Raw genomic sequence first — 26,956 nt, 5'->3', positions numbered from 1 at the left:
GTATTCCTAAAACTATAAACACCGTATTTACAATGCGTAATTAAAATGTAGTACATTTAAAATGCATTAGTGGGCAGTTGTAGCATGCGTGGAGGTTTGGCTAATAAGGACAGATAGAGGGATTCAAGCTACATCAAGAAGTATCTGGGCCCTTTTTATAGAAGGGGTACAGTTTTTTTTAATGCTCTTATTATATCGTAAAATCGAAAATTACGCGAGTTTGTGGTTAAGCAAATATTATCCAGAGCTTAGTTGATTAAATGGTGACAGATTTCCTGGTTCGCTAAAGGAAACATAACCGAGGCCAGAATCTGTACAGCGACTACAGGTGATGAATGCCTCCAGATAATATAGTTTTTACAGCGCCTCTTCATATAGAATATCTAAGTTTGATCCTTGAATCCCACTTTTTATGGTACCATATATCAGTATTCATTAATAATAAAAGAAATGGGAATAGATATCAATTCTGTGCAATTTCGCAATGAATGTTAAAATTCGGATGAGAGAAGCTTTCCTATACTTAAGGCAAAATTTATCCGTAGTAAGAATTACACTAAAAATTAAAATTTTGTACTTAGGAATTAATTTCATGAAAAATTTTAAGACAATAAAAATTTTTGTTTCTTTAATTTTTAAATAGTAAAATGATTATTGCTAATTCCAACGCGTATAACATACTTTATTATAACTTTATATGAAATAAGTTATAAGGTATATCCCCCGCTTTCCTAGCCTGCCTTCGTGGTGTAGTGGTTCTGCACGCTGGGCCGGTATTCCAGAGGTCCGTGGTTCGATTCCCGGCGAAGGCGTTTGCTATTTTTTTTCTTGCCTGCTTCCAAAAAAATCCTAATGTCTCTACAGTGGCGCCCGAACTCAAATGGTGATGGATCATGATTCTCCTCACCCGAGATTTGGCGATTGGGTCCTCTAAAAACCCCAGTCGCACTTTAGAAAGGGGAGTTATATAAGGTATATCTCCCGCTTTCCTAGCCTGCACGCTGGGTCCACCAGCGGCCGAGCGGTAAAGTCGCTGAACACTGGTAGTTCGGTCCGAGGTTCGAATCCCGCGAATGGGCTGGCTGCATGAGCGTTTTCGTGGTTTTCTTCATGTGTAACGGGTATACGAGTCAGTTTCCCTTAGAAAATCCTCCACGAAGGCATCCCTTCCCTTAGGCAGATAGCCCTAGTGTGCTCTGCCATAATTAAATACACCACACCACCGCTGGGCCGGTATTTCATAGGTCCGTGGTTCGATTCCCGGCGAAAGCGGTTGCTATTTTTCATCTTGCCTGCTTCCAAAAAATCCTAATGTCTGTACAAAGTTATAAATAAAAAAATTCTATAGCATAATTAATGGGCTTTTAATGAATTATTAATAATTTCACATTAATTATAAAAACTGTTTACGAAACATTTCAAAAAATATGCACAGTTTCTTGCTGTAAAATGCTGTTGGTGTAGTGTGGTTCAGGATATAGCTCAGTCGTGTGAATAAGATCTGGGTTGTATCAAATACAAGATATAATTTTCTTAAAAAGAGCTTATTTTTGCTTGAATATTAACTGAATTCTAATAAAAGTTCAAGAATCATATTTTTATATAATTGTTAAAAGGACAATCACATACGATATTTCATTTATCATTTCTGTGACTATTCCTTTATTCCTTTCATATAGTTAATAGTTAATGAATGTATAACAGATCATTTTTGGGTTCGTTAACCGTTTTGTTTCTTCTTAGGGGGATTCCGGCGGTCCTTTGACAGCAGTCAAAAATGGCAGGTCGACTTTAGTTGGACTAGTATCTTGGGGAGTTGGTTGTGCGAGGAAAAAGCTTCCTGGTGTGTACACAAAAATTTCAGAATACGTGGAGTGGATTCAAAAGGTCACCAGCTGAAAACGGCAGACTCTGTGGAATAGGCAAATTTTATGATCGAAATATTTTTCAAAAGAATGAAACTTACCAGAAATACAGCTTTTAACTCAGAGAATTTTTAAAAAAATCTTGTAATAATTATCTGTCTGATTTCAGTAACAAACATTATTGTGTGATCTTCTGATACAGTACAAAGTCCGTAATCCGGACTCGTCGGGACTTCGACGATTCCGGATTAGGGGTTTTTCCGGATTATAGATTATCAATTTAAATCTGGTAAGATGACATGCAGAAATTATACAATTAAGAATATGAAACCGTAATTTATGAAATAAAGAGCAATTATGATCTAAAGCGTATCAAAATTTACAAAAAAAAAGCGTAATATTTATTTGTTTGCTTTATTAAACATTTCTTTCAATGTAAATTTCTTCACTATCGGAAGCGCGCATGGGTGAACGCTTTACTGGCTTTACGCGCATGCGTAAGTTTGTGGCTTTGAGGTCCGGATTATAGATCATTCCGGATAATGGACGTCCTGATTACGGACTTTGTACTGTAATAATTTTCTGTATTTAGCTTGCGAGTCATCAAGTAAAATTTAAATATTTAGCATTGTAATTTTATGTAGCCTATCTTGAGTTTGACGAGGCTATTTTAATTTTAAAATGGTGCTATTTTGTTTTCCTTATTATTAATAATTTATCTTTCTATTAAATAATTATGCTTTTGATAAGCGACATCTTAAGGCTTTTTGGATAGTTTTCGGAGTATAAGAAAAAAATGTTATATGTTTACATAATATTACTTCGAGGCATTCTGATATTTGCTTCAATAGTTAGTAAAATAAGACATAGAAGATGTAAATTGCAAACGCTGAACTCAGAAAAAGACATCAGTGAATTTAAAGCATATGTCAAGAATTTCTTTTCTTTTTCGAAGAAAATAATTTTTATAATTTAAAGGGAAACCGATTTGTATGGTACATCTCTCGGATTTTAACCCTTTAACTGCCACGAGCGTATATATACGCCTTGCCCAGCCGATGCGTTAACTGTCACTATCATTTGCTTTGCGCCGCTACCTATAAAATTACTCGTAAAGCACCACAATGACCTTGACAAAGTATGCGAAGGACGATACTATTTCTGAGAAGTGGGAGGGGGGAGAAATTGGAGGGAGGGATGTGTCTAAAGCCCTGAAAGTAATGACTGCGCGGTATTGGTTAGTGTTGTTTGAGTAAAACTTTTTTTTATTATTATTCTGTGTCCTCCGTTTTCGTTTACATTTTGTAGTAGGTTCCAGGAATAAAGAAAGATATAACGGATGTTTCAAACACATTTAATCTTTTTTGAATTATTTTTTGATGAACTGCTCGTGCTTCATATTGTTACTGAAACTAACTGTTTTGTAGATGAGTATATGAACCAACAATTTGCAAACGAAAAATCAAGAACAAAATCGTGGCATTCAACCAGTTCAGAAGAAATATGTGTTTTTTTAGGCATACTGATTTCACAAGGTATAACACTGAAACCTGATATTACACTTTACTGGTATAAAAATGAATTGATCGAAATTCCATTTTAGGGATCTTTTTTATTATAAAATCATCATTTTTATTATACATACATCTTTTTATTATACTTTTACTCAAAACATTAAATTTTGTGCACTCATTTTTTTCTTTTATTCTTTATTTTGTGAAAGTAAACAGTTTTTAGAAAGTAAAACTTACACTTATTTTCCCCCTAATACATCGTATAACTACGTGCGCCTGTGTGAAAAACCGTGGCACTGGGAAATGAATCTTGTACGTTTTCCGCGGCAGTTAAGGGGTTAAGTAAGTATCTTAACATTCTTTTCTTCTAAGAAATAGAAGAGAAAATTGCGTATAGAATTTCTTTTTATATGTTATATGTGACTGAAGTAATATTTTGGTTACATTTTTCACCATATGACAGAGCAGTGAGTATAAAGTTTTCTTGAGACTTTTTTCTCTTTTTTGCACACGAATAAAAATTTTATTTTTTAAAGAAATGAAAAATATTACTTTAGTGAGGAAATGTGATTATTCTGCGTAATCGGGGAATTATTGTGATTCTTTACTTTCAAATTTATTCTGAAATAAGAGTTGCTTGCATTGAATACTATTATATTCAAAATATATTGTGCCATATTTAAAATACATCATTGATCGCTGGATAATCTGCAGGGATAATGTGACGTGGATTATATTAAGATAAAATCAAACACGTTCTTTAGTTAACGAAATGACTATCTTATGTCTTTATTTTGCTGAAGTTCCTTCTTAACAAGCAGAAGTAGGCTGGGCTTACAACATTGATTATAACCATCATCGAAGTAATGTTAAACAATTTATGACTGTGATAATGCTCCAGTTCAACTAATTTGAACTTCATTATTGCTCAAGCTAATACTGTGAATTTCTTTTTGTGTATATCTATCTGAAACGATTTTATATACAACGAGTCAGATATGTATAGTTATGCTTTTGTAATATTCTATCTTTCTAGTTCAGTCTGAACTTTATATGATAACGGCCATTTGAAACTATGACATCTTATTATTTGTTTGTGATATTTACTTAGGTATTTCTACCACATTTTTCAATCAAGTCCTTTATGTTATTACACGGGCAGTTGAAAATCACATGCTGCTGCTGATCCATCTACCGTGGTTCAGTAGCAACATGCTATTTTTAAATCACAACTTTCAATAACATATCCTTTGATACACTCCATTGGATGAAAGGTTATAAACACTAAAATTGGATGATATTTAATGTTAAGTGCCTTTTTACGAAAGACATGGAAACAAAATAAATTAAATTTTCCTAACCTAAATATAACTTACATTTACTGGAACATTGCGTTGTGTCTGATATTTACCGGATTTAACCCCTAATCTGTAGATTGGTGAATGTATGGAGAAGGAAAAAAATAAAACATACACTTAAATAATTCAAAGAAAAATGGTAATTTATTTAATAAATTGCATAGTTAAACTCAATAATCAAAGTGAAAAAATTCAAAAAATTGAATTTAAACTCTTTTTTTTTAAGTAGTATTGCGTCCAATATGTCAAATATTTTGAGCATGATAAGGCTATTATAATCAGTTAAAAGAAAATAAAAGAAAAGCATACCCTCCCCGAGTAGAAAAAAAAAAATTATAAAAACAATTAACAATTTCCTAGACAAACAGTGTAACCATTTTTTTAAACACTAGTTATTAACACTGATATTAAAGAATACTTTCAGATTTCAGAACAAAATACTTAATTATTGCACATTTTTCAATTACCATAATAATAATACTAGGATGACCGGGTATAAGTTAGAGTACAGATATTTTTTGTAAACAGAAAATCTTTCCAATGAAAGTTACCGGAACTAATAATTGCACCAAAATACCGGAAGTGATATGATATGCAAATTCTCTATTGCACAGATTTAAAATTTTCTTAAACGGATAAAATTTTACGTGGCTAAATTCTAATACTCTTTAAGTTAGAAAAGATAAATTATTCTTTAATTCTTAAATTCTTAAAACTTCTCGAATAACCAAACCAAACCTTTAACCAAACAAATATAAAATTTTTTAACTTCTCTTGCTGCTTCGATACGGTGTCCAGCATTTCTATCACAAGCCGAAGCGGTAAATTAGAAGTCGCCCTCATGGATCCAGGGAAGAAAACAGGTGATGGCCAACAAACAATTAGGATTGAGACGAAGAGAACTTGCATAGTTCTTTGACGGATGAAAGAAAATCAAAAGGAGGAGTCAGTTTCTACTAGATGAGGGACAAGCTCCTTGAAAAATGAAAATTCAGCAGCTAAGATGATACTCGTTGTTGGATCCATCAGCACCGCCATTTGGAGAGACAGGAAAACAGGCATATGAAGAGTGCAAAATTCCAAGGATGTTTTGGCAGGAAATCTTGAAGAGGACCGGAGAATTGATGAATAGCAAAAGGTAGCAGAAGAAAGAGTTCATGGATAGTGGTGGTGAAAACACTGCTTGAAGAGAAGATTATTCATTTCTCTATTGTAGTCTTGAAGTCTCTATTGTAGATATTGAAGAAAATATATCGACGGTTAATGCGACACTGTCATCTTAAAAGAAGCAGTTACAGCAATGAATAAGCTATCAATTCTCGGGCCAAAGCCACGAGAAGTTTTCCGTCTCCCATCGCTGCTTCTAAGACGCAGGCAAAATACATGTTGCGGACCTTCCCGAAAAACTGAACGAAAACCTCGAGCAGAAACGAGATGGCAAGAGAAGAAATCCCAAGAGACAGAATTTTGAATTGAATTGAATTACGGTGAAGACGAGTTCTTCGACCCGAAGGTCTTTACTCCAGTTGTTTCCCCTACTGGGGCAGTCGTGGTGTAACAGAAAAGAAATCCACTTAATTTAAGTGGAAAGTTACTTGAGTCGTGGCTGTAGTACAGGAGAAAGTAAATTCTGCATACGTATCAACATCTATCATCATAGTAAAGAGTTACGTTGCTAAAAAGCAATTCTGAAGTGAAAAATTTACTGTGATAAGGTAAATTACATTTCTTCTAAAAGATGTGCTGAATATTGGAGTAAAAAGTGACGAGCTGTAATTATAGAAAGTCTGAATTTTAAAAGAGTTGCAGCGTCAGGTGAAAAAACAAATTTTGAATGGGACTCGAACCGTCAACGTGAGAATCCGTATACTATGGTGTAATAGCACTGGGCTGTCTTGAGTTATTCGGTTTCTGCAAATTTCCTTACTTTTTCTGTTACTTTAAACACATAGCTAAGTTTTTGCTGAATGTTTCTTTATTCTTTGATTTTCTGAGCTATGTTCGCAATGTGCTGGAGGAGTTAGAAAATATTAGGGTCTTTGAAGATTTTTAGAATTTGGCTGAGGTCTTCTTTTCCGCTATTTCTTACTTTAATTTTATCGCTATACAAAGGTCGATTTTCTGTGCTATTGTTGTGGTCTTGCTGTTTTAAAAAATTAGGAAAATGTTCTGTAGTAGGTGGTGATTGCTGGGATTTTGGAGTTTCAGTTTTATTTTCGATGTTGTTGAATCTTCTTTGATATACGTTACAATCACGATAAGAACTAACATGGGATTAATGCATTTGGGTTTCTGTTCTGGTTTTAGAGTATAAGTGTTTGATCTATGATTATCTCCGCATTTTACACATCTCATTTTGTTGGAACAAGTATTTTGTGAGTGTCCAAACTCTTGACAGTTGCAACACTGTATAGGTCTTTTCCTGGGTGTGTATTTTTTTCTTGTGACGTTAAAGCTGAAAATTCTATTTACGTTATAAATTGCTTATCCTTCCTTATTTCTGCTAAGTTCAGTGAAAAATATTGGTAGCTTGATAAGTTGATTTTCAATACGTTTAGTAAACTGTTTTAAAACGTGATTCGAGGTCTTCAAAAATTGCTGTTTCGGTAATAGAACTTGGGATATTCTTGATTATGACTTTGACTGTAATACTGTTAATGGAATAAGTATGAAAGTTTATTTGCATCTTCTTAAAAGTTTCTACTATGTTGTGTAATCTTCTGAGGTGGTGGTTAAGAGGAAAATCTTATTAACTTTCATGTTAGTTTTCTGGTTTACACGTTTTTGCTAAAACTTTCTCGATTTCTAACCAATCAGTGTCATTGTTCGTAATGACTATGGGTGGGATGTTTGAGTTTTCTTTAACTAATTCTGCGTTCTTTTCTTGGGTTAAGTTTTCATCAATTAAAGTAGCGAATCTGTTTTTCTGCGGAGTTTCTGTAATTTGGATATTTTTGCGAGGAGATCTGCAAGTTTTAGTAGGTGTTTGCCAAAATTTGGATCCTGTGGTGGTTTCCTGCATTTCATTTTGTTTCTCTGATGTTCAATTTGCTCTTCTACTATTTCGGGTTTTTCGATTTTCTTTTCAGACTTTTGTCCAGCAAGTTTTAATATCTCTTTAGTATTTTCCCCCTGCTCTGCTACATTTTCGGGTGAATAGTTCGTTGGTACTAAGTCATCCGGGACTGGAATACTTAAAGCCGTGTTATGCAATTCAATCTCATCTTTTATAGCTAATATAGTTTCGTGATCTGCCTTTTTACCTAACTCTGGTAACTCCTGTAATCTCGTCTCAAGGATTCCAATTCTTTCAACTCGCCATGATGGGAATTCGGTATATATTTAGATGGGCTATCCTGCACTTTTTTAGTTCCTTTCTTTTTTGCCATTGCTTACGTAATGCCGTTGAGAGTCACCATTAGCCAAAAGATACTTACTGGCAAGTCGAGTTCATTCAACAGAGCTTCGTGAATTCTGAACTGGTTCTTGGTTTGTGTACAAATATTAAACTTGGAATTGCCGTCAGAGCGGACAACACACAACGGCACATGCGGAACGTTACCGAACAACCGGAGTATATAAGGTATTTCTCCCGCCTTCCTAGCGTGCCGTAGTGGATCTGCACGCTGGGCCTGTATTCCAGAGGTCCGTGGTTCGATTCCCAGCAATGGCGGTTGCTCATTTTTCATCTCTCCTGCTTTTCCAATTAACCTAATGTCTCTACACTGCGAACACATTTAATTTCAAGCAGTAGATACTCCTAGAGTATGAAAGTTCAAATTCTCTCCTAATCTTCTTTCTTTACACGTGAAGTAAATTTTCACGGTTAGAAGGTATAAAATTTATTTCATAAGTTTTAATATCAGTTCAACTCATATGACAAATAAATCCGTAGTGTGTATACACAATTCGACGACCAAAATCAAAAGATCTGCAATCTGTAGAAAGCAGAATGTAAGCGAGGAAAAGTAAGATGTAAGAAAAACTGCACCAGTTTAATTTCAAAAATCAATTAAGTAAGAAAGAAATATTGAATTATATGGATGTAAAACCTGTACCAGTGTTTATGTAGTAGTAAATACACACATATTGACTTTATATGATTCATAGCAAATTAGCAATGGTATCTTGCTAAGCTTTGACAGTGCCACATTACACGCACATAAGTCACACTATCTGATGACGTATTCTGTATCCATCTGCGTGTTCTGAAGAGTGTTTTAAATTCACTCAATGTAACTCACTACTTAGGACTTTCATGAGTAAACTTTTGTTAATGCTTATTATTGTAATAAATGTAATTATCGAAACAAATACTCTTTATTCAGAAACGGACAGGTATATTTCAATTTCTCATCTTCTCTAATTTTCAGTGATATATGTGAAGTATACAAAAGCTGAGTTTTATTCTTTAGTTGCTCTTGCAACACAAATAATTTCAACGAAATACATTTTGAAGCACATCAAAGTGCTTACTTAATCGTTGAAAAATTTGCAGAAATCATTGAAATCTTAAAAAAAAAAAGTGTCGAAAACGTATTTATTTAGGTAAATTTGTACACAAAAGATTTGTTAGTGAAGGTTGTGATATCAACACTGGCAATAAATTCCCTTAGCCGGTATGTTATAAAAATAACACATTTTCTGGATGTAAGTACCTTTTGATTGCAAGGGTTAGATTATATAATATTTCACTCTCGAAAGTCCGTTCATTGTTACTTATATTTCAGTGTTGTATGGGTGATGTATGTCTGTTATTATAATTATTTATATTGCAAAGTTTTATGGGTGGTGTGCATGTAATTTTTTAACATTAATCTTTCCTGGCAAATCATTGGCATGCTTAAATTATATCTCATTGCATACTGCGGGGTATTAATAATAAGTTCTAGCGAATTAGATCGTTTCGAAAGATAAAAGTTGGTTTTGCTAGTTTCTCTTGTTACTGCTAGTTATCAGCTCCAGTTACTGCTAGTTATCAGGTTTGCTAGATAACTGTGTTATTCAAGTACCTCAGTACATAATGCAAAAACGTCTAGCCACCATTTTATCCATGCCTGGTGTCTTCAAAACATTCTATTAAGTTAATGCTCACAAATCATTCTTCGCGTAATTAGTTTAACTTCTGAATTTGAAACGTTTTGATGGATCTATTACTTTTGAAATGAATTAAGTTAGCACTACAAGCACAAATACTTTCCCAGAGACAAAATTTTGAAGTCTTTATTATCCAAAATTAAGAAGTGCTATGTGATATTCTTTGAATGTAATATTATACGGATTTAACAAAACAAATTCTGTACTATACTTCAGTGTTATACGACAAAAGCTCAAACTAGTTTTTTGGCCATTAGCTGAAAATTTCTACGCAGCCATCAGTTTCATAACTCTCATTCTTACATTTTTAGAATTAGTTTTCACAAACATTGAAGCCAGACTATCATCATTTGAAATAAATCACTATGAATTTACACGGATGATACAATAAGTACACAAATTTAAGAATTTCTTTTAAAACTTTGAAAAGGTACATGAAAAAATCCTTTTTTCAAAGTTAATGCAAAAATAAACTGATTACTTCCATTTAGTGTTTATACGTTCATTTAAAGGTCATTTTATATAGGATTTTAAAAATAATTCAGCGAACCATAATCTGAGAAGTAGTATTCACACAATTTCTATTCTTTTAGTACCACAGCGATGAAAAAGTGCAATTCTTGTAACAACAGTACGAAATAACAGTATGTACTTTTAGTACGATGTAATTGTATATAAATAAAGTACCAGGATGAATCACTTTCTAGAAACCTTTTTGAAAGTAAATCTTTTCTTGCAGTCAACTTACTTTCAAAAATAATTTTTCTTTTTTAAAAAAGATAAAAGATAAAGTTATGCTCTCCGTTAAAAATTTAACGAAACAAAAACGTCATCTTTCGTCAAAATGAATCGTTTTAGCATGTTTGGACACAAGTTCAATGCTTGCAATAATTTGATTGCTTTAAGCAATATGTACAAAATGTGATTATAAATTTACATTATTTATGCATTATAGAACACAGAACACGAAAGCATAATAGACTTGCGCAAATAGTACCACAGTGTTTTCCATGTCACAAACATATTTCATAGGAACTGTGATACCTTGATAATTGTTTTTGAAGTTACATACAGCACAAAGTCTGTAATCCAGACTCGTCGGGACTTCGGCGATTCCGGATTAAGGGTTTTTCCGGATTATAGATCATCAATTTAAATCTGGTAAGATGGCATGCAGAAATTATACAATTAAAAATATGAAATCGTAATTTATGAAATAAAGAGCAATTATGATCTAAAGAGTATCAAAATTTACAAAAAAAAAGCTTAATATTTATTTGTTTACTTTATTAAACATTTCTTTCAATGTAAGTTGCTTAAGATGCTTCGTTTTTTGTGCTAAACGCGCATGCGTAAGCATTAAACGCGCATGCGTAAAGCATACAAAAAAAAGTTTGTGGCTTTGAGGTCCGGATTATAGATCATTCTGGGTAATGGACGTCCGGATTACAGACTTTGTACTGTAGTATATTTCAGGTTATTTGAATCATTAAACTTCATAAAAACCTACTGGTGAAAGTATCCTGTGCCAGATATGACCGAAAACGTCATGCTACTATATAATAAGTGTTTCCCGACATCAGCGTAGCATTCCCACGACATTTCATATATTCTCTGGTATTAAATCCAACAATTCTTACAATAACTAAATATTACTTTCCAAACTATACATACATATGCAAAACTTCACATTACTTTAATAAACCTCTCCATTTACTAAGTGTTTTTCTTATGTATGTAATTAATTACGTACTTTAAACTTCTACGTTTACGTACTTAATACATTTATTTGCTTTACTCAATGTATATTACTCCAATATATTTAGATATTTTTAATATTTATCATTTAATTTCTATCTCACTTTACTTATTATACTATCCTTTCCTTAGCATATACAGTACTTAAAATTTATATCTTATTAATATTGCTTTGTACGCTAGTAGTTTTGAAGTTAGTACTTAACTTCGTATTCAATAACTAACTACCAGGTTCATATCTTGCAAAACGCATGAACGTTTGTTGAGACTACAAATCCTAGTGAAAATGTATGTCATATTCATGCATTTATTGTTTAATTGCTTCCTTTATTTACTGAAATTTGTTTCAAAGTTATTTTTTGATCTCATTCTAAACCTGCTTGTTTTACTTAGCATATTATCCTTATTTAATGTTATTTGTTACTTTACACATATAATTAGATATTTCTTTTGTAGTTAGTATTTTTCTTGTAAATTTGCTTGCTGGATTTCTGCCTTATTTGTCCCTAATTCAATGTCTATTATTTTGCTTAAATTTATATTTCTTTACCATTGTTTTGTTCACTGGTAATTTGAGTTGAGTGCCTGACTTCCCTATCATCAAGTACAAGGTTGATATCTTGCAATTATATATATGTATATAAACATATGTTACGGTGAAACACCGAAATCGGGAGAATGTCGACTTTCACCGATGAATGTCAACATTCACATAGTCTCTTGGTGTACGTCCGAAATATTTTCCAAATACTCTTATTTCTGACTTACACCGGTCAATGTCGACATTCACCATGTAGTAATGGTGAATGTTGAACATATAACAATATTATATTTTCTTCTCCGTCATTCAGTCGCGAATAAACGCACTTGAGACTTGAAACAAGAACTTAAGAACATGAGAACCTGAAACACACAATACATTCAAAATGAGAAAGGAAAATAATAGAAGTTAAAAACTTACTTAATTATACAGTACGTTCTAAATGAGAAAATAAAATAACAGTCATAAAAAACTTACTAAATTATGTGATTCAAATCTTATTTATTGCAACAACTTAAACTATTATGGCACTTTATAACCTCTTTTTTCAAGTTTCACCAGAGCATATCTGTGATTGTCGACATACACTGGTGAGGGTCCGAATATACAAGAATGTAGTGCAATATTCGATCTTTCACCAACGTATTTGGTAAATGTTGACATCCAATTTCTGTAACGGTAACATATGTTATATTGTTTAGTTGCTTCATTTATGTACTATAATTTATTTCATTTTATTTGATTTCTTGTAAACTTGCTTACGTTTTTTTATCTAGCATATTACCTTTACTTCTTTTATTTATTTCACTAATTTTAACATATATATTGCTTTATTTTAAAATTGATAAGGAGATACTTATTCAATAGATATAATTTAACTTGCTTGTAAATTTATTTACTGGGTTTCTTTTTTACTTTTCTTCACTTTATTGTATATATTACTTAAATTTTATATTTTATTACTATCTTTTATTCACTGGTAATTTGGGTTAGTTGCCTAACTGCCCGCTTAGCAACGGCCAGGTTCATATCTGAAAAAAACATGTATGTTTACTGCGATTCCAGTACCGGTGAAGATTTATATTATATGCATGTATATATTGTTTAGTTTCTTTATTTATCTATTATAGTTCATAGTTATTATTTGATTTTCTTATAAATTTGTGTGTTTATTTTACTTTTAGCATATTATCCTTATTTGTTTTACTTTCTTTTACACACCTATTGCTTTACACATATATTTACATAGTAATTCGGTTTTTAACAGCTAATTAAACCTTTTACTAAACCACTTTCATAACTAAAGAACGACATGAATCTTTGTTGCTGTCACAAATCCTAATGAATATATATATATTTATGAATATATATATTCATAAAATAAAAATGTTGCTCATAATCATGAACAACATATATATGTTCATAAATAAAAATAAATTTTCCCTTAAATCATATCATCTAAAATAAAATTCAAAAATTCAAAAAAAAAAAAAAATCAAATACTGTACACAGTCTTTAATCCAAACTCGTCGGAACTTCGGCGATTCCGGATTAGGGGTTTTTCCGGATTATAGATCATCAATTTAAATCTGGTAAGATGGCATGCAGAAATTATAAAATAAAAATATGAAACCGTAATTTATGAAATAAAGAGCAGTTATGATCTAAAGGGTATCAAAATTTGAAAAAAAAAAAAAAAAGCTGAATATTTATTTGTTTACTTTATTAAAAATTTCTTTCAATGTAAGTTGTTTAAGTTGCTTCGTTTTTTGTGCTAATACTTTCTCTTTAATTCTATAAACAGACAAAATTTCTTGTTCAGTTCCACTGTTCAAGTGCTGTAATTGCTGTGTCGAAAATACCGACTAACTTGTCAATCGAAATTTTTTCGTTTTCAATAACCTCTTTGTCACTTTCTTCACTATCGGAAGCGGTACATCCAAACATGCTTCCGCTTTGTAGATCCTTTGGCAGCTCCAGAATCGAAACTCTTTTTGACATAATCGAAAGTTCAAGCTTACTTTTTATAAAATTGCTCTAACAGTTTGCAAAAAATAATAAGCCGGATCCAATTAGAAAATAAAGGAACAACGCAATTTACAACATTAACTGAAATAGATAATTAGATAATTGACTAACTTGTCAATTGAAATTTTTTTGTTTTCAATAACCTCTTTGTCACTTTCTTCACTATCGGAAGCGGTACATCAAAACATGCTTCCGCTTTGTAGATCCTTTGGCAGCTCCAGAATCGAAACTCTTTTTGACATAATCGAAAGTTCAAGCTTACTTTTTATAAAATTGCTCTAACAGTTTGCAAAAAATAATAAGCCGGATCCAATTAGAAAATTAAGGAACAACGCAATTTACAACTTTAACTGAAATAGATAATTAGATAATTTTACCCTAGCTTATACCGTCCGTTATACATTAAACGCGCATGCCTAAATGTATTATGCGCACGCGTAAACGCATAGGCGCATGCGTAAAGATATTATGCACATGCCTAAACGCATTATGCGTTTACGCATGCGCAGAAAGTTTTTAGCTTTGAGGTCCGGATTATAGATCATTCCGGATTATGGACGTCCGGATTAAAGACTTTGTACTGTATATCATTTATTTGCCTTAAATGTAAGAAAGAGAATATTGTTGTAATAAATAAATGTGTGCTTAGAGTAAAATTATGCATGAAAAAGTATTCATACATGCATATACATTTAGTTTCTTTACTTTATATATATTGTTGTTATTAATAAGTTTTCTAGAGTTTAAGTATACCGTTATTTTTTATAGTTATTATTTAATTTGCTTGTAAACTTCTCTTCTTGTAATTAGTATGTTATATTTACTCTTTTACTTGTATTATTACTTTAGCGTATATACGTGTTTGCTTTACTTAATTTCTTTGTTTCATTACTAATCGTTTATGTACCTGGAGGTTCGGATTTAAGCAGCTAGCTTCCAAATGAGCAACAGGCAGGCTCATGTCCAACAAAAGGCATAAATGTCTCTTGCTATGAGAAATCCAGTGAATAAAAAAATGAGCTTAGAGCTGCAAACCAAATTTTAATTTACTTATTTGTAATAACTTGTATATTTGCATATTTGTTTTTATTCTCTTGTATACGCTTAGTTTACTTTTTCATTTTGTAAATATCCTTATTACAACATACATTATCGGTATGCGACATATCTGTAAAAAATCCCCAAAAATGTATTTTTCAGCAATGTCGTCTGTAGTACTGCTTTCTTTCATTCTCTTTCTCTATAAATATAATAATAATGTTTGTTTTTACTTTATGCGGGAGCAATATGTCTTGCGTTTATTTAGAAAACGTATTTTTCATGAATTATAATGCATCACTACTTCCTCATTCTGATTCGTTTATTTCTGATAAAAGTCATATCAACACAAATATATTTGCAAAACAATCACTCCAGAAATCTGGTAAATTTACGAAATAAACACTCTGGAAATTCGGTACATTTGTAAAATAATCATCCCGGAATCACATTCATAATAATCACTCATAATAATCCAGACTGTCATAAAGAAAGAACTCCGAATACAGTGGTACCTCGACATACGAGTTTAATTCATTCAGTAACCTTGCTCATATGTCAAATTGCTCGTATCTCAGAGCAGTTTTCCCCATTGAAATTAATTGAAATGCCATTAATCCGTTCCAGCTCCCAAAACACCACCTCGGTTGTTTTTGTTAAGTATTTTTGAATAAGAAAAATGTATGTACAAGAAGAAACATTTATTTATAAATAACAAATACATATTCTATAAAATCATAATTAAAAGAAAAAGTGAAGTGCTTACGGAAGCGCTTAATTTTCATCAATTGTCTTCGCTTTTTTCGTCACGCTTTGCTCATTTTCACCTGCAGATAAATTAAAAAAACTGTCCAAGGAGGATTGTTTCTTCCTCCCTTTCAGGATATTACGGAAATGAGTTAGGCAAATTTCGTTGAACAACTCCGATGCACGACCAGTTGCAACTTTTCGGGGTGATTTTTATCCACGAACTCTACAACTTTCTCCCTCATTCCCAAGATCTCCTTTATATCTCTTTAGGGATAACCTCCTCCATCTCTGGCTCCTCTTCAAAACTAATTTTTCGTTGAACCATCGTATGCTGCTGCGAATGTAGATCGTGTGACTCCTCGGTTGGCAGCTCCTGAGACTCTTCCTCGACGATTTCCTTCACATCTCTCTCTCTCTCATCCACCTCTAGACCCATGGATTTTCCCAGAGAAACAATCTCCTCTACCACTGACACTTCGGGCTACAATCCATCGAGGGCCCTTTCAGCTACAGCCTCAGGCCACAGCTTCTTCCGTGCAGAGATTAAGGTCCTCGTTGTAACACCCAGCCAGGCCTGATCAATAACTCTTAAGCATATCACGATGTTAAAGTGGTCCTTACAGAACTCGTATCTCAAATCTTGCTCTCATCTCAAAGCAAAATATCGCTCGCTCGGCGGATCGTATCTCAAAACACTCGTATATCAGGGCACTCGTATATCGAGGTACCACCTCATATACACTTTTGACAATGCAATAACTTTTTTATTACTGTCATTTTAATCACTTTCAAAAAGCAAGCATTTAAAAATCATTCGATGCGATTCCAGTTCAGTCTCATAAAAACAATAATGAATATATTATAGTTAATTTCTTTCGAAATCATTTTTATTAACATTTTGTGTGCTCATTAGCAAACGTAACAGGGCCCACCAGCGGCTGAGTGGTAAAGTCGCTGAACACTGGTAGTTCGGTCCGAGGTTCGAATCCCGCGAACGGGCTGGCTGCATGGGCGTTTTTGTGGTTTTCCCCATGTGTAACGTGTATACGAGCCAGTTTCCCTTAGAAAGTCCTCCACGAAGGCATCCCTCCTCTTAGGCAGATAGCCCTCGAGGCTTTGCCATAATCACACAAACGTAACAGGAAAAAAGTATAGAGTGTTTTACATAGATATATATTATATTTTAGAAGAAAGAAAAGAGGAATTTAGGAGCAAGAAACACTCGATATTCAACTGAATCCTTGCCTGAATAGAGACCACGATTTTCGAATTCGTAACTTTTATGCTATGTTAATTCTTGCACTGCTAAAGCACTAGTAAATATGCCCTTAATTCTTCCTACGTGCATTAATCACTTTATTTAACGCAACTAAACCATTTGTCTGGCATAAATAGATTTGGCCTGAATAGAAATCGCTTAGCATTATTAGTTGTATTATTGAAAGATTTTATATGTATCTTAAAGCAAGAACCATATTAGTTTAATATAATAATTATGCAGAACTTTCAGTGCTGTGGTACAACATTAATTTTACTTAATGAATCCTCTTTTTCCTCAAAATATAAACTTAGTCATACCTTTACGAAAATCTAATAATATAATAGGATTTATTTTTTTGCTTTATTAAAAGGTACAGTTATTTACATAATTATGCAGTTTTGTAAGTTATAATAATTAGCATAATTATTATAACCATTTACAACATTTTATCTATTTATTCTGTATACGTTATATTGTGAAGCTGTATTATCTAGTACCTTCATGTAATTAATTACGTAATTTATTCACTTAATGTTACCAAACAATTGTTTTTGTATTTGCACAATATAAACTTAAAGAAATGTATTAAAGTTGCGTAATTGTTTTTTAAGCCAGTTGTATATTATAGGGATCACATTTGTGTAATTATTTTATATAATTATTTACAAAATATGAATTACAATAATGAGTTCATGTTAAGAACTTCTTAAACACATTTCGGCTTCTCAGTAGAAAGGCTTTTACAAAATATATTTATAAAACAATCACTCCAGAAATCTGGTAAATTTACAAAATAATTACTCTGAAAATTCGGTACATCTGCAAAATAATCATCCCGGAATCACACTCATAATAATCACTCATAATAATCCAGACAGTCATTAAGAAAGAACTTCGAATAATTCGAAGTTCTTTCTTAATGACTAAATAATATATATAAATTTAAACAAATTTAAATTCTAAACAAATATATAATAAATATATATAATAAATTAAAACAAATATATATAATAAATTCTGAACAAATATATATATATATATATATATATTTCGACAATGTTTGACTATAAAACAACTTAAGCAACAATTATGTGTAAGGGAATAACAATTTAGAAAATAGTTTTTATAAGCGTTTAGAATGTGGAGAAGATATCAGACAATGATGCAACGCAATCCTTGCAATCTTTATCTGCGAACCTTCAAATTTTCAGAAAAGAAAGTGTCGTTTAAACCTATTATATGTTATACCTGGATACAAAATCGTAAAAAAAGTTTATAAGTTGGTGTTCATTTGTTTACTTCTTATATTGTTTGAATTTACCTGTAAATTTATTGATTTTGCATTTGTATATTTACGCATTTGTTTTTATAAATATGTGTAATTTGCTGACTTGTGTTGCTTAACTAGTGTATAAATTGTTTAAATTAAGGACTTCTTTAATTACTTTTATATTTACATTATTCTTGCATTTAACATGTACATGAACTTAATTCTTTCAATTTGTGAATTTTTACTTTCGCTGTTAATTTAATGTTTAGTATAAGTTTACTAGCTTTACTTACATACATTTACTCGTACTTTTCATAACTCGGAAATTTATTTTTTTGAGCTTTGATAATTTCTTTACTTGATTTATTGTTTTGTATTTCACTTTTAAAAAAGAACATCAATGCCGAATAATTTCTCATGTTTGGGGGACACTAGCTAAATACTGCCACCCATAAATGCTTAACTTTCTCTACTTTAAATGCTGTTTCCTTTTTCATTATTTAGTCTTTGTATGAAATTTAATAATTGCTTTTCTGTCATTGTTGTCACTATATTTGGCATTCCCATGTGTTTTTATATGTATGTATAAAGTGTAAATAAACATTTTTTTTAAAAATTATGCTGAATTTCTTTTTTCATAAAATAAATGGGGGAAATAGCAGTTTATTTACAATTATATTTTTGCTCTATTTTGATTCCTAATTTCCATCGAATAGGTAGTCAAGTTTCACACAAAATTTGCGCTTCATTCGGTTAGTGAAATACTTTATATTTCAAGAAATAAAATCTTCTGAACTAACATATACTAGAGAAAAACGGCATTCGGTAAAATAACACTCCCTAGCCTGGAAATTACTGTAATATCAAACTACAGTACAAAGTCTCTAATCCGGACGTCCATTATCCGGAATGATCTATAATCCGGACCTCAAAGCCACAAACTTACGTAAGCGCGTAAAGCCAGTAAAGCGTTTACCCATGCGCGCATCCGATAGTGAAGAAAGTAAAAGAGAACGTTATTGAAAACGAAAAAATTTCGATTGACAAGTTAGTCGGTATTCTCGACACAGCAATTACAGGACTTGAACAATGGAACTTTGCAGCTGGACAAGAAATTATGTATGTTTGTAGAATTAAAGAGAAAGTATTAGCACAAAAAACGAAGCAACTTAAACAACTTACATTGACAGAAATGTTTACTAAAGTAAACAAATAAATATTAAGCTTTTTTTTTGTGTGTGTGTGTGTGTGTGTGTGTGTGTAAATTTTGATACCCTTTAGATCATGACTGCTCTTTATTTCGTAAATTACGGTTTCATATTTTTAATTATATTATTTCTGCATGCCATCTTACCTGATTTAAATTGATGATCTATAATCCGGAAAAAAACCCTAATCCGGAATCGCCGAAGTCCCGAGGATTTCGGATTAGGGACTTTGTACTGTATTTTATAAATCATAAAACACTATAATGGTTCTTTCTTTTCCTCTGACTTGATTAGGAAACTGGGAAAATGACTTAGTGGTAATGGATGTAATGATTTGCCACCAGAATAAGCACTTCTGGTGGGAAAAATTCAGAATGCATTGAATATCCTAATATAAATTGCTACTCTCCAAATATTTCAGTTACGTCTGATGGGAGAAATTACTTTTTCCACCAATACTGCCAGGCAATGCGTGCAGGCCGCGGAGAGGCTGATATTATCCCTTTCCCTCCGATCGTTACATCTTTCGATTCTCTGCTAGATACTTACCAGAGACCCTTGGATTATGTTACCACATTTCCTTTTCGCCCTAAATTTAATTTGGAGTGATCCTATACAGTCAACCTACATTTCAAACAGTTTCTGAAATAATCAACATATCAACTTCGCATAATGTTTAATAACGAGAAATAATGCAATAGTTGTCACGTATATTCACATCCAAAATTCATATGCAGGCTTGCTGTCTGGAAAACATATATATTTTTACATTTAAATTTGATTAGTTGCTCGCATGTGAAGATTTATTTAAAATTTTGCGTATTTGTGCATTCATGCTAAATATTTATCCATCGTGAAATTAATCCCTGATAAAATACTCACCTGTTTACATTTAAACAGCTATAAAACTAATACTAAAATATTCTTATAACAGTTATGCTAACATTTAAGCATAGTACAAGATCTAGGTTGCTTAGTTACGTTAAAATTCATTGTCATTACTCATGCTTATGATGTTCATTTCCTAAATCATCCAAGCTTGGATGATTTAGGAAAGCTGATGTTTTAGGCTGCTAGATCTATAATCTGTATTAAAAAAAAAATTCTTTATTTTGACACTGCTAACTCCGTAATCTGCACAAAATTTCTCATTAAAATCACATGTATCGAGTGCTGACACATTGCATTATTGGGTTCTATTTATTTTTACTAATAGTTATTTTATATTGTGAGCCTTTCCTAAATTCTTTTATCTGCATTTCCTCCCCAGGATGTAAATGAGTTAGGGTGAATGAGAATATTTAAACTGTTGGAGTGAAAAGAATAGACAGAGTGGGGTTTCGCTATTGCGAGCTATTTACGTTATTAGATTCTACCAGATGTTAACCTTAATATTTGGCTACGCGTTCTTGCCGCCAAGTTATTATCCTATCTGTGTAGGTTTCTGAATCAACCTGTTAGTTCAAATTAAGTCTCGGGATACTATTTACCCTTAAATTTAGGGCTACACTATGTTTTAAGTTCTCAACGCAAGTGGTCGGTATTTTGTAAACACACAAGTCAGTGCCATCTACTTAATATTTTGTTTCCAATGAAAGGGTATTTGACAACCTTCCCTGGTTGTGTTCATCTTCATGCCTGTGCAATGATCATACTTAGGTAGAATAATCACATTTTATGATAGCTAAGAAAACTAGATCTTACCGCATAATTTCGCTTTAACGTTTTGATCCTTCCTTCTGCAAAAGTTCTTGATATGCTTTCTGAATGATTGCATCTATTAAGTAAAATTCAACTACAGAATGGGATATACAGTTTTTATGGCCTTTTTTGCAATTACTGTTTTTCATATTTTACTTGCGTGAGCATGTGTTCGCGTCTTAGTAACAATGAATTTATATTTTGCTTTGTACTTAACTCTCTCTCTAGAATATATAGTCAACATTTTTTATTTCCAGCATTAAACGACTAATTCTTAATTACACCTTTTTTGTTATTTATTCTCTGAATTTCCAAAATTTTCCTCAGCTCTAACAGCATTTTCTGTTTTATTATTAACTATGTCAACAAAATTTTTATTCTGCTTCTCAGTTGTAGATAATTCTGATTTTTTACGCGGAGTAGCTTGTAGTGCTTTTCTGAATCACCTTCAATAATTTTTAATTTGTCATCGGACTCCTTATTATTTACTGACTGTTTATTTTCGTTTCTTTAATTTTTTGAGAATTTTGAATGCACATCATGTATTCTCGTCTTACTTGTTTTGCAACCTTCTTGTACTTTCTTTATATGGTCATTGCTATGCTCTTAATAAGTTTAGAGTAATCTATTTCTGTCTATTTGTTGAATGGCTCCACCGGTGGTCTAGTGGATAAGACAAATGAATACTGGTGCTGTGATCTGGCTTTGCACCCACGAGATCGGCCTATCGGCATATATGATTTTAATGGTTTTCCACATATGTAAGTGAATACGAGCCAGTTTCCCTTTGAAGGTCCTCAACAAAGGCATTCCTGTCATTCGACAGAATTTCCATCGTGTGCTTTGATATATTCAAATAGCGTCATCTAACCTTTTTTTTTTTTTTTTTTTTTGAGTAACTGCATACCAATTTGCTTATCTGTCAAGGTTTCCTTAATTTAATTCTTCTTAAATAACTATAAATACGAGTAACTGCTTTAAACTCTTTTAAATATTTGATAATATGAGGCATTATAGACATTTTCTGGCTAAATTTTTCTGTCAATAAGCATAGAATTTGAATCTGTGCATGGCCTGCTCTAAGCGTAGAAGACACAGACAACCGCCTAGGGCACCAGTTTTCGGTGAGCACCAGCTAATATTTTTCTACTAGCGACAACCGTATAAAAGCATATTTTGATTTAAATTTTTAATATGTTTAATTGATATTGGGCGTCTTCTGTACTGATCGCATAAGTCGCCGAAGTGCTGGAATTGGGCCTGCATCAGTGGAACATCGGAGTAAGGCCGGCACAAAGATTTTCGCCGCCCGATGTGATCTCCGTCGCTCACAGTGACCGAAATGGCTGCCCCGGCACTGCTTTGAGTAGGCGCTCAATCCCGGAAAGAATTCTATTGTTTGCTGGAAGAGTCCAAGATTTGTAGGTATGGTACGTGAAAGCTAAGAGGAGAAAGGAAAAGGGAAAACAAAATTATGTAATTTCGCCAAAACGTTATGCCTTTAAGCAAATTTTAAATAAGCATACAATTTTACATTGCAAACACGTATTTCTCTAGGAAATATTTTTTTTTGTTTCATAAATTAATAAAAATGAATCTGTCCTTAAACAAAATGTTCAATAAAACATGGAGCTTAAAAATAAGCAGTGAAACTCCTTCCACGGTTCAGGAATAAGTCAGCGAGCAAATTCTTTTTTTTCCTGGTACCCACTGAAAGCCATTCCACGATTATTTCCGTTGGAAACCTTTCCTTTCTATTCCTCTCACCTGCATATATTGAACTCGCCCAGCTAACAATAGCAGGCGTTCTAAGATTGACCGTCTAGTTCGAAGTAGTCGGTGGTTTCTTCCCATAATCCAGTTCTAAGCTTAATTAGTCTAACTCCAAACGCAGCACCCACTATACTGGATCCAGTATAATTCTTTCTTAATATACTAATAGGTAGGCGAATGTTACGCTGTAAAATTATTATTCCATATCCGTTATTATTTACCCAAATTGTTATTTTACACCACTGTTGTTATATCATCCAACTGTTATTTCACATTATATTAATTATTTTCGTTGTATATCTACTTTTACTGAGTCTAATGGTGGTAATTTTTATTTTGTTTCTTTGATTTTAATCATACTTTAATGGTACTGCTATCATTTTGGGATTTATCAGTTCTCATTTAAGCCAGGGTTTCTTAAACTTTTTCAGTCGCGACCTCTTTGATCACTGAAATTTTTTCGCGACTCCCAGGATCCCATAATATTTACAAAAATTTTGTGGGACCGCATAAGTATTGCGCAAATCCGACACACGCGTGTGTGAAACTATCAATATTTTCACTTGTACTGTAATATACTGTTGCGTTATTTTCTTACTTTACGTTCGTACGAGGTTCGTGTGGATTTGGAGTGAATAACGACGACAGCACTTGATGAAATATCGAAATACACTTTATTTATCAATGTTAATCAGGACATCTCCAAAACACTTTTACAGTCGTCGAAGATCTACTATAAACACGCTGACACGATCAGCGACACAGCCTTCAGGTTATCAGGCTATCACGTTGGAGACAGCTTCCTGCAAAGCACCCGACTCTGCTTTCAGGAGTACAGCTTCCGACTCTGCTTGGTCGTTCTCGGAACTCCACGTACTCTCGAGACTCTCCACGCTACAACTCGCGATGCACTCGACGACACACAGAGCACAGCTCCTGACTCTCGGTTCAGTCGTTTCCGGAGCTCAACACGCTCTCTCGACGATGCACTAACCGCGATACTCTAACAGACTCCTTCAGTGGACTCGACGACCCACTCGGCACTCGTTGGCCGGCTGTCAAAGCGATCGCTTCTGCAGGGATTGACTCGCTAGACAAGACACACTCACTCGATGAGAGATGCACACTCTCCCTCTCGATGAAGCACACTGGCTGACTGCGGACCAGCAGGGTTTATATAGCTTTCGGCTTGTGTTCGGGAACGTTCTGGACTAAACCGGTAAGAATTCGTTCCAGAAGGTTCTCCAACCGTCCATGGTATATCGCCAAATGGGCGATTTCTCGCCAAATATGGCAACCCTGCCTTCCTTTGCCATTTTATGGCAACCCTAAAACTGCTTTGCGGGTAAGCCATCTTACCGCCCCTGTGCATTTCGTAACAATACTATTGCAGTTTTGGGTCATTAACTTTAATTAAGACATAGAATAATGTAAAAATTTTAAATAAGTAACAGACGAAATGATAGCGTCACGTGCAAAGCAAGGAAAATGAACGTTTATATTATAAAAAGAATGCGTCGAAATGTTTTCGTTTTTTAATTTGTCTGTATTGCCTTATTTTTATCTACTTTCAGATACACAATGTAAAAATATTAGGCAAATGTAAAATTATTATAGTAAGTTAAAGATATATCAAAACTGCTAACATTTTTGACGACCCCTTGCTTCAGGTCGCGACCCACAGTTTAAGAAACCCTGCTTTAAATTGAACACAAGCTGATTTAAAAGCTGTGAATTTCTTTTATGTCCGTTAGCACTGTGTTTTGTAAACACTACTGAAAATCACAGCTTATCCAAATTTCGCTCAGTAAGATGCAAAATTTATACGCCAAAATTCTGTTCACTAAGAAGAAAAAAACTATGACATGTCTGATGAAACATTTTCCAAAACTTGAAGTAGCAAGTCCAATATATTTGGACGAAAACTGAGTACTCATCTTTTCAAAATTTTCTTTCCGTTTTGGCTGATAAGGGGAAAAAAATTAAAGAGGAAAACATAATACCTTTGCGTGCTTTGTGAAACGTAATTATCTCATAAGAAATGCTTTCAAATGAACGAAATAAAATCAATAAAACAAGAAAATTATGCTACAGAAAATAACTCACGTGTCCATAGATTAGAATCCATCCTTCGTTCAACCATTGACCTCCATGACTAATCTTTCACTTTCGGAAGGCAACGCATAGGCTTTTATAATTGAAACTATTCCGATTTGAGCCCTTACGTACAGTGGCGCCCGAACTAAAAAGGTGGATGATGGCTCTCTACACCCAGTATTTGACCATTGGTTTCCTAAAACACCAATCGCCTTTTAAAAGGGCGAGTATATAAGTTATTTTTCTCGCCTTCTTGGCATGCCTTCGTAGTGTGGTGGTCTGCACACTGGCGCGTATTCCAGAGGTCCGTGGTTCGATTTTGGTTAAAACGAAGAAATGAATATAAGTCTATTACGGACAAAGCGATAAAGTTTTTAATGCCTTTCAACACATTATGTCTCTGTAAAACTGTATTTTCAGCTATGCTGTTAATCAAAAATAAATATAGGATATAATTGCAACTTGAACCTGACTTGCAACTGAAATTAATGAAGATAAAGCCCGACATACCTAAATTGGTTTCAATAAAACAGACTCATTTATCGCAAGTGTTACAAAGCAAACATAGTATACCTCATTTTTAACATATTTTGGAACTAATGGCAATGATAGTTTAGTATAAATTAAAAAGAATAAACACTCATGTTAAATATGATATGTCTTCGACATTAAGTTTGTCTATTTGACAGTGTTTCATATGATTATAATTCTATTTTTTTTACTTCATTTAGGTTTAGGTTGTTCATAGTTGTTTAATAATACCAGTAGTATTGTAGTTAAATAACATTGTTAAGGTGCGCTATTGCATTTTATGTTCTTGGCTTAGTTTAATAATTTATTTTACACTTTAATCGCAAAACTTGATAAGTGTATTTAATCATGTGCTTCAATTAAAAGAAAAAACTGATTAAATTTCACAACATTCACTATTTTTTTAAACCTTGTAATATCTAAAATGTCAAAAAGACATAATTTATATATTCTTTTAAACGTATCTTTTTAATGCTAGCGCTGTGACTCAGGCGTCTTCTTTGCTTTCTACAACTACATTATTTGCTTAATATATGTATTATTACTCACTATTTACCACAATTGTTATATACACTGCTAGCTATTAATATTGCAACACTCTGAAGGAAAGCAAATATGAAAAAGGATATTTACTGTACGTAAACAATATGGCATGAAGACAAAATGATTAAATTTGCAAGCGGTTTGGGGGTTTATAGGGGTGCGAAATTAGTAGAAAGAACTGCCATCCCTAGCTGCTAAAACGGATCTATCCCAGTTAGGCACGGAGCTGAACGGCGCTTGGAAGACAAAAACGGGCAACTTATTCCATGCTGCTTCAAGACTATGCCACACTTCATCAACCGCATTAGTCGGAGAGGGGTGGCGAGTCAGTCTCACAGCGACCCACGACCAAATGTTTTCAATGGGTGACAGATCTGGAGAACGTGCAGGCCACGGCAACAATCGAATACCCTATGTATCGAAGAAGGTCAGAACACTACATACAACATGCATTATTGTCTTGCATTATCTTGTAGGAAGATAGCGTTTGGCAAACCTCGAATATAGGACACAGCAGTTGGATGTAAGATGTCAGAAATGTACCCATCTGCATTTAAATTACGGTCGATCTGAATTAGAAATGTGCGTGTCGTGTACACAATGGTTGTCCAAGCCATCATACC

At 33.1% G+C, this 26,956-nt stretch overlaps 1 protein-coding gene across 3 annotated transcripts in view; it reads left to right on the top strand.

Moving 5' to 3' along the window:
- LOC118181629 (trypsin-like) overlaps nucleotides 1–6,863 on the top strand; it is a 67,349-nt gene extending 60,486 nt beyond the window's left edge. For all 3 annotated transcript variants that reach the window (XM_085813151.1, XM_085813144.1, XM_085813139.1), the window contains exon 8: nucleotides 1,744–6,863. In XM_085813151.1, coding sequence (XP_085669277.1) covers nucleotides 1,744–1,899 — 156 coding nt within the window. In that variant the 3' untranslated portion in view covers nucleotides 1,900–6,863. The remainder of the gene's footprint in view (nucleotides 1–1,743) is intronic.
- The last annotated feature ends 20,093 nt before the right edge of the window (nucleotides 6,864–26,956 follow it).

The sequence above is a fragment of the Stegodyphus dumicola genome, chromosome 1, assembly GCF_044657685.1.
Source record: "Stegodyphus dumicola isolate Sdum_Otavi_A_Nest chromosome 1, ASM4465768v1".
Taxonomy (NCBI): domain Eukaryota; kingdom Metazoa; phylum Arthropoda; class Arachnida; order Araneae; family Eresidae; genus Stegodyphus; species Stegodyphus dumicola.
This window is presented reverse-complemented; position numbering and strand designations above follow the sequence as displayed.